The 12,139-nt window shown below is 44.6% G+C and overlaps 1 protein-coding gene across 4 annotated transcripts in view; it reads left to right on the top strand.

The window, feature by feature from the left end:
- The first annotated feature begins 1,607 nt into the window (after positions 1–1,607).
- The window catches only part of usp7 (ubiquitin specific peptidase 7 (herpes virus-associated)), a 33,424-nt gene continuing 22,892 nt past the window's right edge, over positions 1,608–12,139 (top strand). For 3 of the 4 annotated variants that reach the window (XM_071912239.2, XM_071912238.2, XM_071912237.2), the window contains exons 1-7: positions 1,820–2,045; positions 6,921–7,025; positions 7,897–8,095; positions 10,057–10,195; positions 10,613–10,701; positions 11,256–11,364; positions 11,964–12,094. In XM_071912239.2, the coding sequence (XP_071768340.1) occupies positions 1,964–2,045; positions 6,921–7,025; positions 7,897–8,095; positions 10,057–10,195; positions 10,613–10,701; positions 11,256–11,364; positions 11,964–12,094 (854 nt within the window). In that variant the 5' untranslated portion in view covers positions 1,820–1,963. Of the gene's footprint in view, positions 2,046–6,920; positions 7,026–7,896; positions 8,096–10,056; positions 10,196–10,612; positions 10,702–11,255; positions 11,365–11,963; positions 12,095–12,139 lie in introns of all 4 variants that reach the window. The other variant, XM_071912240.2, reaches the window with a different exon arrangement.

The raw sequence follows: 12,139 nt of genomic DNA, 5'->3' as shown, positions 1-12,139 counted from the left end.
CAGCAGGCTCCATCCGTCCACTTAGTTGTTTACATAATTATTCATTTACACACACACACACACACACACACACACACACACACACACACACATATATTTTCTGTGATTTAAATAGCTCGTGTGAAAATGTCCCTTCTAACTGACTTAGACTTAGTGACTTTTGGTATCTGAGAAACAGTGTAGAAAAAAAAGTTAGTTTTCTCACAGACATTTTGGTTGGGTATTGGGTATTAACGGAATAGTCTACAATATTTTTCTTTAATTCATGTTTTACCTTGAAGGTTTTCAATATGTTGAGCAGCCTATTAGTCAAACCCATTGTATAACTGAAAAAAGCACGGTAGTCAATCTGTTTTTCGAAATTCCTTAAAAGTGAACTAGGTTTGCAACATTCATGTAACATTCAATAGATTATAGGGATATCTATGTGGAATTATATAGCCTCAAGCTGCATTTGTATCACTGACAGAATGTATAGCCTACTACTTCTCATGAAAAGACCTATTATAATCCTCATAATCTTTAAAAGAATACAATAGGCCTACTAATATTACAGCAAAACTATAAGTCCCTACATAAATATTGTAGTACCATAGGTGAAAGACACCATAAAGTTCCTAATAACTTACTATTGAGTAGGCTACCACTGAAAACCTTTAAATCCCTATAGGAATATTATACTAACACCATACAGTACGACAAAGGTTACTGTCAAGTCACTTTTGAGTACCACAGACACACTGTAAAGTCACCTAAGGAACATTACAGCAACATTATAGTGATTTCTTCATTCGGGTCTGTTAATCAATAGGCTGTGAGCCTGACTGGGGGCCCCATGCATCATGTGCTCATCAATAGCAGCAGGCTGTAAATCCCACGATTTCTAATCAGCTATTGTTATTTTAAAAGAAAACAACGCTTTTTTGTAATAGATGCATATGCCTAATCCATATCATATAACATCGATGTAGACTCGCTGGGGCTGGGCTATGATTTCGCAGGGCCCATCCTAGCAGCCAGTGAGCTGCAGGCCGTCTCCGCCAGTGTTTGGATCTCCATGCGGATGTGACATTTCAGAGAAGAGCGCGACCGCCATTTTGAGATTTACCTCGACTCAACATCACAAACCACGGGAGCGGGTGAGAGGCACAGGCTATGACCGGGCAAATTTCTTCGTAGAAACAAGCGGTTAGAAATGCGACGAGGTGCCGCGTTTGGTCGTTTATCGTGTTAGGGCGGTTTGGATGCACGGGGAAATTGTTTTTATGTCGGACCGTGGCAACTCTTGTCTCCGCGAACTTCTAAATTAGTGCTATTCCATATTAGAAGCTGGTTTGAATGGATAGCTTTTTTCTCCGCTCTCCCTCAGACGAGGGACAATCGGAGGAGCACACGGACTGGGGATATTGCAGACAAAGTTGTTGAATGTGTGTCGATAGCAAATGAGCCTTTGTTTTCATTGTTGTTGTACCTATATCATTAGTTGGCTGCCCAGTGTCAGGTAGCTTAGCTATAAACTGGGTATTTGTTTCTCCGGCTGCAGGTTGTGGTGTGAGTTGTCTTTCTCACCTCGCATATTGCCCCACATTTCCCGGGGTAAAGCCGGATTGATTTAGCTAATTCAGCGGGCCTCCCTCCTTGGAGCCCTAGTCGTCCCCCGCCGTCAGCGACTCGCACCCATCAAGGCGCCGAGATTGGGCGAATAGCGAGCAAATACGTCCGCGTTTCTCTGCCTGCTCCCCCGCCGACCTCCCCTCCTCAATCCCCGGCGCTGACAGCAGAAAAGGCCGAGGTCGTGATAGAGCAGGCCCAGCCGCCTAGGCTCGACCTGTCTACCCCACCTCCGCATCCTACAACACCTCACCAACAGCCCAGAACCCGGTTCCCCACTGAGCCGACCCTGGACAAGGTCGAGGGGAACAAAGATAACAGGCAGCACCACATCACAACAACAGTTGCCAACATGAACCACCACCACACTCAGCAACAGCAGCAGAAAGCCGGCGAGCAACAGCTCAGCGAACCCGAGGATATGGAGATGGAAGGTAAGAAATGGTCACAAGAAGCAGGGACGGACACTTTCAAACGTTATTTGTTATAATTTCACGGCTGCATGAGTAATGCATGAACTTTTATGGCGCAAGCTGAGCTCAACTTTACAGTAAACACGAAGGCCTAAAGCTAGCTGGGATAGCCGGCTACAATTTTGCTGATGGTGCGTCCATTGCAGCATACTTCTGTGCAGCTGACCTCATTTGCGTTATTGCGAATGTAGCGTTACTTCGCTCTGTATGCTTGCTATTTTTCAATGTTTGCAAATGCCCGAAAATGGGTTGATATTTATCCGCAGAGTTTCATACTTAAGCCACACGAATCATTCATTCGGATCAGTCACTGTATTTCTGAACCGTGTTGGCTAAACTGTCCAGTTTTTGTTCGCGTTTTTTGCTATAAACTAGACAACTTACCAGATGCGGCTGCCATATCATCGTCGTTTAGAAACAAATGTGGCCATGGAATTCCTAGCCCCACTGGTTTGTGTTTAAATGTTTGTAAACAGTGTGGTTGTGCCTCTGGCCTTGGCTTGCAATTAACATGGCAATTAATGACCAGTCGCTAGGTAAATTATGCTGTTACTTTCACTTAAGAGAGATGTTACGAGTTAATTTTGACAGTTATCGGTACCTACGGATCAGCAACAAAGCGACTAAATACCCAATGAATAAAGTAGTGTATCGTTAGCTGGGCTAGCTGATACAATATACACCGTTAATAACCTTCGAACAGAATACGTTCTCGTAGCTTATTAGCTAGCATCGTGTCTAATGGCTTGTGAATGTCTGGTTGGGGAACTTGCGGCCCTGCAAAGTACATTATCGGTTAACGTTACCGAAGCGAGATCTGTCAATTTGGTTCTGAAAACATTGAGTCGGTGGAGCTAATTTCTTGTAAATGCATTTTGTGTGGATGGCGCCTGGCATCTCTCTTAGTCCACTTTGCATTAGTAACGCAGATGAAATGACGTTATGCTAATAACTTTACTAGCGGGACAGCTAACAGTAAGCTAGGCAATTAGCCCCAAGGCACACTTCCTCACGTTCATTTGCAGGTTAGCATGCTAGTTAGCTAATAAGCTAATGCTAGCGAAGGGGGTGTGTGGTGTTCCAAAATGGTGGCTTGTATTTTGCAACGATCGATTTATAGCTAGCCAGTTGGGCCTTTTCTTGAGTGCAACTTTGTTTACATTTTTAAGATTTAATGTTTTCCTCAAATAAGCCAGAATTTTCCAGTTGCCCCTAATACTAGGTAACTGTATATGTAACTTCGTTTGGTGAATTTTTTTTTCATCCAGCATTACACATAGCTTGTTAGCTGGTACTAGTGAATCTAGCTAGCCAATAATGGCCTGAAGACGAAGCTGTGGCTAATGTTAGCTAGCTGGCTAGCTAGATGCGTCAATCCTGATTTGCCAAATTGGCTGTGCTAAAACCAGCTGAACCATTCTTGCAGAGCATCACGATATAAACGGTCTAAATGATACATCAGGTTAGTGTTATGGTCGTTAGTTTGCTGACATTTGACAGTCTGTAATGTAAAATTTGTGAAAGTGCTGGCAGGTAGTTGCTGCTGCGGCAAGCAAGGCCCGCATGGGGGCTCGCCTTCACTGGCAGGCAGCGCGGGGATTTGCTGCTTCATTGTATGAAGGACCAACGCGTGGAGCTCGCCATTTTTAATGATCTCTGTTTTGTTAGTCCGGTTTGGAGTCAAGATCACATCTGTCAGCGTTTAGCAAACGTTTCACCCGCAGGGCGCCCTTCCTACCAGCATTTTTATTTATTTATTTATTTATTAATGTCAACTTTGGATTAGGCAAGGCTTGTGGAAGCCCTTAGCATCACTGCGTCATTCAGTCCTTGTGATATTGTGATCTGTTCACACACAGTGTTGCTTTTATCTTTTCCTTACTCAACAAACAAAGGTGGCAAACAAGACAGCTCTAGGCAGCATTTAAATTGTTAATCGTTTTTTTGTAGAGAAACCACTTTCCACATTAGTAGCAGGTGCATCCACTAGACTTCATTTTGTGCCTTCCTAACCCCTTGAGTGCTGGCTCACTCACCCCACTGTAGTCTCATTGTCCCCTGATTTATTGATCACTGCCTACCAATTCTGCCTCACAACTATTGGGAAAACAAGAGGGCATGATACACTCACTATGTGAGCGGTACCAACCTGCAGCCACATAGTACACCCTTGTCTCTACTAACCAGCGTGATGTGACCACAGGCTAACCACTTACATTAACATGTACCACATTTCCTTTGTGGTATTAGGCTCCAGAGATTTGCAGTGAAATGCCTGATGACATTCCACCCTCAGCTCTGCATATTTCAGGCATTTCATCCATTATGCCAAGGCAATATGACTAATGATGCAAGACTGTTGCTGCCACAGGGTCAGTTTGCTGTTTTTGTTTAGTTAGGTCCCACTGGTTGGTGTGCCTGTCTGGTGGCCTTTTCCTGTCTATTAAGCTATTTCTAGCCAGACGCCTTCATTATAAAACACTGATTCTCTCCTATTATGAATATTTGGCTGTACAAATCGAATAAGGAGGATAGTATGTTGGTAAATGGATGTTTTCAAGTCAAATTTCCACTCAAATCTATTGTCAACGTTAGTATTTAATAATTTGCCACAAGGGGTTTCTTTCCCCCTCATCCTCCCTCATATTGTCCCTTGAAAGTAGAGAGACACGGCTTACTGTGGTGCGATGCATCAGACAGTGTTTGATTCCAGTGCCAAGTCATTGTAACAGGATCAGCTGTGCTGTTATAACCTTGTAGCTGTAGGTTAAACACAGATAAGGAGATGTTTTTTGTTCGCTCAACTTAAAACTGTCCCATGTGAGAATTCTTTTATTGATTATTGAAAAGTTTTTACTCCTCTTTTTCTTCAATGTTTTCCAGGGGGCATGAACTTTAAAATATTAGAATGTGTTTTTTTGGGGTTTTTTTGGGACTCCTCACTTTGGTGGGAAAAGTGTGCACATTTATCAGCATAACAGGATGTCTTACTGCTGTCCACAGTTTTATAAGCTATTCAGGCTATCATTTAGGCACTTATTGTGCTGGTTGCCAAATCTAGGAAACATATGTTTGAAAATAATATTTGAACCACTTGAGATGCACTTGATTTCCCCCTGCCAGACACCAAACCAGCTTAAAAAATAACAAGCTGCAAAGTAAGCCAAATTAAGCCCTCTTCATGTTTTTGTCAAATACGAAATCCTTTGTCCAGGGTCTGGCTCCCACTGATTTCAGCGACTGATCTTTGTTTTGCCATCATACTGCCCTGTTTAGTAGCATATCCTCGGCCCTGTGCTCCTGGGGGAAGTCGCAGTAGAGCCTGGAAAGGTGGGCGGGACATGAAGTTGTCAAGGAGTTGACTGACAACACGCTGTGAGCAGGGTGTAATCCACTTGGGAAAATGAGGTCAGTCTCCTGGGCAAGGCGGACTCGGTCAGTAATGTTACCTGGAGACGTGTGCACAGGCGCGCACGCACACACACACACAGATACCGTCGCGTCTGCCAGCTCGGAGGAAGATGGGCGACGGTATACATTGAGGGAGACAGACACAGTAGCGCGTTTGCATGGAGCTGTACACTGGGATTTAAAGGAGGAAGGATGGGCACACGCGCAGAGGATACATTTCCCTGGGTATTCATATCAGCGCTGCCATTTCTCTCAAGTCTATCTTCCGTATTGTTGTCGTCGTCATCACAGGATCCGCGCATACTTCACTCGCCCCTTGAAGTCTCTTCCGAACGCGCTCCTCTGTGATTCTGTCATCGACGTGTTTTGATAGACGAGACCGCGCGCCGAGCCATCTCGTTATTTGGCCGGGATAATTGCTGTCCTCTGTGTGCGTGTGTTTTTGTTGGAGAGATGACTTGCAGCTTAATCCTCCATTGTGTCCATAATTACCCGGCCTACTGTTATGTTGCGCGGGTCTTTGTTATGCGCACACACACACACACATTCTCTCCCTCTCCCCCGCTCCCCTCTCTGTTACTCTCACTCTGTCAAACACGCAGACCGGGAGAGGGGAAAGAGACTTGTCATGCTGTCTCAGCATGCAGGGTTTTCCCAGTTAAACGTATGAAAGGGGAAGGGAAGGATATGTCTGCTGGTGTTGAAGCTGCAGACGGTGACAGTAGTGGGAGAGAAACTCTGATCTCCACAGTAGGGTGGGGTAGCAGCAGAGAGGAAGATGTGACATATTTCCTAAAAAATTTGTCCTATCTTCGTCGCTGCCGTCTCCGTTGCCTTTATGCGGGATTACCAGCTTTTCAGCGTCTTCCTCCTTTAAGAAGATAACATGTACATCCAAAAAACCGGGGAATATAAGAGTTTAAAGATTTTTTTTCCTCGTTCCTACAACCAGAGGATGAAAGTCTGTCATCAAAATTGTTGGAAGATTTAAAATGGTTTCAGATGTATTGGTTAGTATATCCTTGTTGCCTTGAAGTAAAATGATTCCACAGGAGCAAGGCAAGTAATCTGGCAAATTTTGGGGAGAACTTTCAACTTGGATGCCTCAACCCTTTTCTAGAAAACGCTATATTGTAGGGCTTAAATGTTTGCTATCGCTATTACTGAGAGAATTTATACAGAGAGAGTTTATACAGCTCATAATAATGTCATATTTTATTGATCCCCATAGGGAAATTCTCTTTTGATTCCCCTCCTCTCCAAGAAGGTCAGAATGCAGAACAGCACAACGGGAGCCGGTAGGGATTAGGTGTCTTGCTCAAGGACGCTTCAGCAGGACGGGTACTCAGCAATGCGGGAGCTTGAACCTGCCCATACAGTTTGATTACATTGTTTCTCTCTTTGTGTGTGTGTGTGTGTACACAGCTGGGGACACGGACGACCCCCCGAGAATCCCGGCCAACCCGGTGATCAACGGCAACGTGGCCATGGCAGACGGACACAACAACACAGAGGAGGACATGGAGGATGGTGAGGAGGATGCACACACACAAACGCGCTGCAGAGATGCATGCACTTACATTCACATTACACGCCTCAGTCTTCTCACTCACAGTTAGGAATACACGTCGACATCACTTATATTCATTAACGGCATTCAAATGATGTTGTGTGGAAATAGAAAAGCTGAATGGAAATGGCAAAATTGGATGGAATTTCCTCAGTATAGCAAAAGGTTTATACTTGTTAAAAGCAGAAAAATCTTGTCGATAAAGACAGTCGTCAAATAATGATGTAGGCTTGACATGAATGGTTTGAGTCCCATTGCACAACAGTTGAAAAACAGCTCAGGACTTTCTGAAATATCTGTGCGCTACGACTTGCCTGTATGACCAAGAGTCGGTGCATCACAGTATTCCCAAGTGCGTCAATCTCTTTGTTTTCGTCTTTGGATGAAACCATGAAATATGTCCGAAATTAGCTGACACAAAAGAACAATAACAACTTGGCCCAGTACTAATCAATTCTTGAAGGACTCTTTCCACTGTTTTTTGTTTTTGTTTTGTTCCCCCCCCCCCCCCCCCCGACATTCAAGAAGCCTTATTTATTGGCTTGAACGCAGCAGATGGAACTGCACCAAATTGGCATGTTGTTTTTTTGTGACATTTCAAAAGTTTGCAGAAAATTTGGATGGAAACATGGTTATTGACATTATCTGATATAGCGTGGCAATCACACGACCCTCCGCACCACCTACACATGCACACAGACATACAGGACAGGTCTGTACACATAGAAAAGAGTCCTAATGATATTGCACTCACTTTCCACCCTCTTAACTTAATTTACTTCCTCTCTCTCTCCCTCTCTCTGTGTGTCTCTCTCTCTCCTCCCCCGGCAGACACCAGTTGGCGGTCGGAGGCGACCTTCCGGTTCGTGGTGGAGCGCTTCAGCCGCCTGAGCGAGTCGGTGCTCAGCCCGTCCTGCTTCGTGCGGAACCTTCCGTGGAAGATCATGGTGATGCCGCGCTTCTACCCCGACCGGCCGCACCAGAAGAGCGTCGGCTTCTTCCTGCAGTGCAACGCAGAGTCCGACTCCACGTAGGTGGCGGGGTGGGGGTGGGGGTGGGGGGGAGGCGACGCGTAGACAGACACGCACATAAAAACACACAGACGCGCACCCGATGCCTTTGATGGTAAAACACCTGCCCAAATACATTTTTTTAGGTTGAATCGCTTCGGATGCTACCTTTCATGAAAACTCAATGTAGATTGATGAGAAACACAATGTAGGTTTAATTCTGTCAAGCACTAAAGGCGTGTTGGTATCTGTGACCATAATTCATTGCACTTCTGACTCAGCGCTAGGGATGGGTCATAATTTTCGAATAGTCATTAAATTATAAAAAATCGAATAGTTTATGCGACTATTGTCTTGTCTTAAAAAGTATATTTTCCCTCGTTTGTATCGGGGCTAATCGGACTAGGTAGCTGGCTTAGCTAGCTAGCTCTATGCTAATGTCCGCCTATATAGCTTGCTAGTAGTAAATAGCTATGGCTTGAATAGTATTTTTGCTTGAAATGCCCATCCCTACTCAGCGCATGGTATGGTTCAGAACAGTCAGTGCTGCTTTGAGTGACGCTGTGTCTGTTGACACAAACTGAAGAGAGGTAAAGTTTGAAACATGGCCTACACCATAGGATGAAGCACATTTGTATTTAACTGTATGGTGTACTTGCTCCATTAAAGTAGTGTTAATCAGATGGGAGTATAATAGTCATCTTATGTGTCAATAGCAACCTAGCTAATGCTACCCTCTTTATCTTATATTGGAGTGAGAGACTTTAGTGCCTAAAACTGCTACTACTGGGCTCGCTAAATGAAATGTCAATGACAGTGCAGGCTGGTAAATTGGGATTTGGGTGAGGGGTAATTAGGATGATAATTGGCGACACTATTATGCCTAGTGAAAGAGGTGCAGAATACTTGTGTAGACCCTTGACTAAACTACTGATACAGTGTGTCTTTGGCAGAGTGTAACTAGAATAACGGCTGGTGCGGAGCTCTGGTGCAACTGAAATTAACTTTTTGGCTTAATTTCTAAGGCCTGGTGAACTTAAAAAAAAACAGTACCTGCCCAAGAGTCAGTTTTATCGGCCAAAATAATGAATATACATTTCTCATAGAAATATGTCACCATAACCCTTTTCAATGCTGTTTTATTTATAGAATCAGTTACTGGGTTAACTTACTTGGATACAGCCGATCACAGTCTTTCCCACAGGTTGTCAGTTCACTTGGGTGGCGTCAGCAGGGGGGGGGGTTATTGACAACTTGTTGTTGATGTTTCCTTTAGCGCGCCCAACAACTCATATTTTTTCAGGCACTAAAGTCTGGCATTGGCATTGCAACATTAACTGACTGTTATGCTTCCATCTGATTATCAAGGCTTTGTTTCGAACCATCTCTCCATTCAGTTTGTGTCGGACACACAGACGCACCGCGACTTGAAGGAGCACAGATGCACTGCGTCATCGCCACAGTGAATTACGGTCATTTTAGTTGACTAACACGCTTTTGCTGCTCAGCAGCATTAAATCTTGATAGTTTGAAGACTACAGTGAGAAACACCAACTTCATGCATCACGGCACCCGAAATTAATCCAAAACAAAACTTTACGTGGCAGGCTGTTAATTTACCTGGGCGGGCCACCCAAATATTTACATTGTATGGGAAACACTGGGTCAAGTTTATAATTCATCATGAAGTGCGACAGAATTCAGAGAGCATTTTGAAGCATTATTATGATAAGTTATGCATCTCAAAAGTCCCGGCCAGTGTATTGGGTGACTTATTTATCTGCCAATGACACATTTTTCCGGCGCTTGGCGGGTGTTAATTTTGGAACCTGCCTCCACCCTCGATTTATTGATATGCCTTGTTTACGTTCGTTTACTTGTGCAACACAAACATGCACATGTGCAGACATGCGTAACCCACACGCAGGAGACACACACATGCTAGTGGTTACTGACAGTAGCCGCTGTCCTGGTGTTTCAGGTCATGGTCGTGCCACGCCCAGGCCATGCTGAAGATCATCAACTACAAAGACGACGAGAAGTCCTTCAGCCGCAGGATCAGTCACCTCTTCTTCCACAAGGAGAATGACTGGGGCTTCTCCAACTTCATGTCCTGGAGCGTGAGTACAGAGAGAGGCGCACGAGGGAGGGCGAGGAAAGGGGGAGGAACAGATGAGTTAGAAAGGAACGGAGTGATGGTTGTTTCCCACAAGGAGACAGGTTGGGAAGCTCTGTGTTTTTTGCCCACCTACCTCTTTCTCTACTTCACTAGCCAAATTGATTTTTTGTTTTTTTCAAATGGGGAAAGAACCATCAAAGGAAGATTGGCTGCCTGTCATAGCGGCTGGAGTAGACAATCTTAGCAGACGCAATCAAAAATGTAATTTGTTTGTTTATTGAGTGCTCAGTCCACTCAGAATATGAACATACTGTCTCCTCTACCCATTCTTGCGGCCTCTGCTCTTGATGTATAAAGTTCAGATGTACCCGACAAACTGCGGTGTATACTTGACTGTCTCTGTGCTGTTGCGTTTCAGGATGTGACCGATCCAGAGAGGGGCTTCATCGACGACGACAAAGTCTCCTTCGAAGTCTACGTCCAGGCAGACGCCCCGCACGGAGTGGCGTACGTAGCTCTCACTCTTCCCTTTACTCCTTTCTCTCTCTGCTGGGGCCACGGTTGGGTTTTCTACAACAGTCACTTGTCTTATCATGTACAGTATGTCCTGGGAAAGGTTTGCTGCCTGACACTCCTGGTCCCCTTTTGGGAGGTGGTGTGGGCTAGCTGTGATGTGAATTCTACATCTATATTTTCTACAGCAGTTCCTACCTTTAAGGATTTTTCTTAAACCTCATTTGGTAATAAAGAGCTTTGTCAAGGACGAGTTGTAAAGAAAGGACCCTAATAAGATCCTAACTGCCCAGTCTATCTCAAATATTATATACAGGGAAAAAATTCCATAGCAGTTACTGAACCAAATCCTAGATCCACCTTGGTTCCCCATCTATATTTAGGTGCAGTTCTTCTGTAATGACAGAAACAGGCAAGTCGCATTCTCGAGTGAGATGGGATTTTGCAGCAGGGACGTTTTCTGTAATGTGGTCCCCAGATCTCATTTTTCTCGACATTTAGGGGTGTATGAATTATAACCCCAACCCTACCTTCCTGTCTCTAACCAGCTGGGACTCGAAGAAACACACAGGCTATGTGGGGCTGAAGAACCAGGGAGCCACCTGCTACATGAACAGCCTGCTACAGACGCTCTTCTTCACCAACCAGCTACGGCGGGTACGCTTTTGTTTGTGTGTGTGTGTGTTGTCTGTCCGAGTGTGTGTTTGTAAGTGGTGCAGAGTTTATTTTTCACCGTTGGCTGCTTGTAATGACTTAAACAGGCCAGACGTAGATGTGTGGTGTGTTGCGTTAAGTGTTTGTGTTTGCACCTTTTTTGCATGTGCCAATGTGTGTATGAACAGTATACATATGAAATGCATCATATTTGAGCACAACATCAAATCCAATGAAAACATTAAGATCTGGCAAAAATGTGTAGTAACCCAGAACTACTGTGTATGCCATCGACTACTTCTTCTACTACTATAACAACTTCTACTACTACTACTACTACTACTACTAAGCTTTTTAGTGGCTCATGGTCTAAATGCTTTTTCCGAGGCTTTTCCACCCTGCCAAGAATAAAATTTGGGGTTAGGGAGAGGGGGGGATACTCTGTATTTTTTGGTGTGAAAAAAGCCAAATTTAAAGTTACTGAATATCAGCACAAAATATCGGCTATGGGTCGCTTCAATCCAAGAATGTTATCAGCCTCCAAAATCCCATATTGGTGGAGCTCTGTTGTATATCCTCCTAACTCCCAACCGTGTTCCCAGGCGGTGTACATGATGCCCACGGAGGGAGACGACTCGTCCAAGAGCGTCCCCCTGGCGCTGCAGAGGGTTTTCTACGAGCTGCAGCACAGCGATAAGCCCGTCGGCACCAAGAAACTCACCAAGTCCTTTGGGTAATGCACTTGAGACGCACACACACACGCAGTCTTTCTTGACAG

Source organism: Centroberyx gerrardi, chromosome 7, assembly GCF_048128805.1.
Source record: "Centroberyx gerrardi isolate f3 chromosome 7, fCenGer3.hap1.cur.20231027, whole genome shotgun sequence".
NCBI lineage: Eukaryota > Metazoa > Chordata > Actinopteri > Beryciformes > Berycidae > Centroberyx > Centroberyx gerrardi.
The sequence above is the reverse complement of the archived record's forward strand: the minus strand, read 5'-3'. Positions and strand labels throughout refer to the sequence as shown.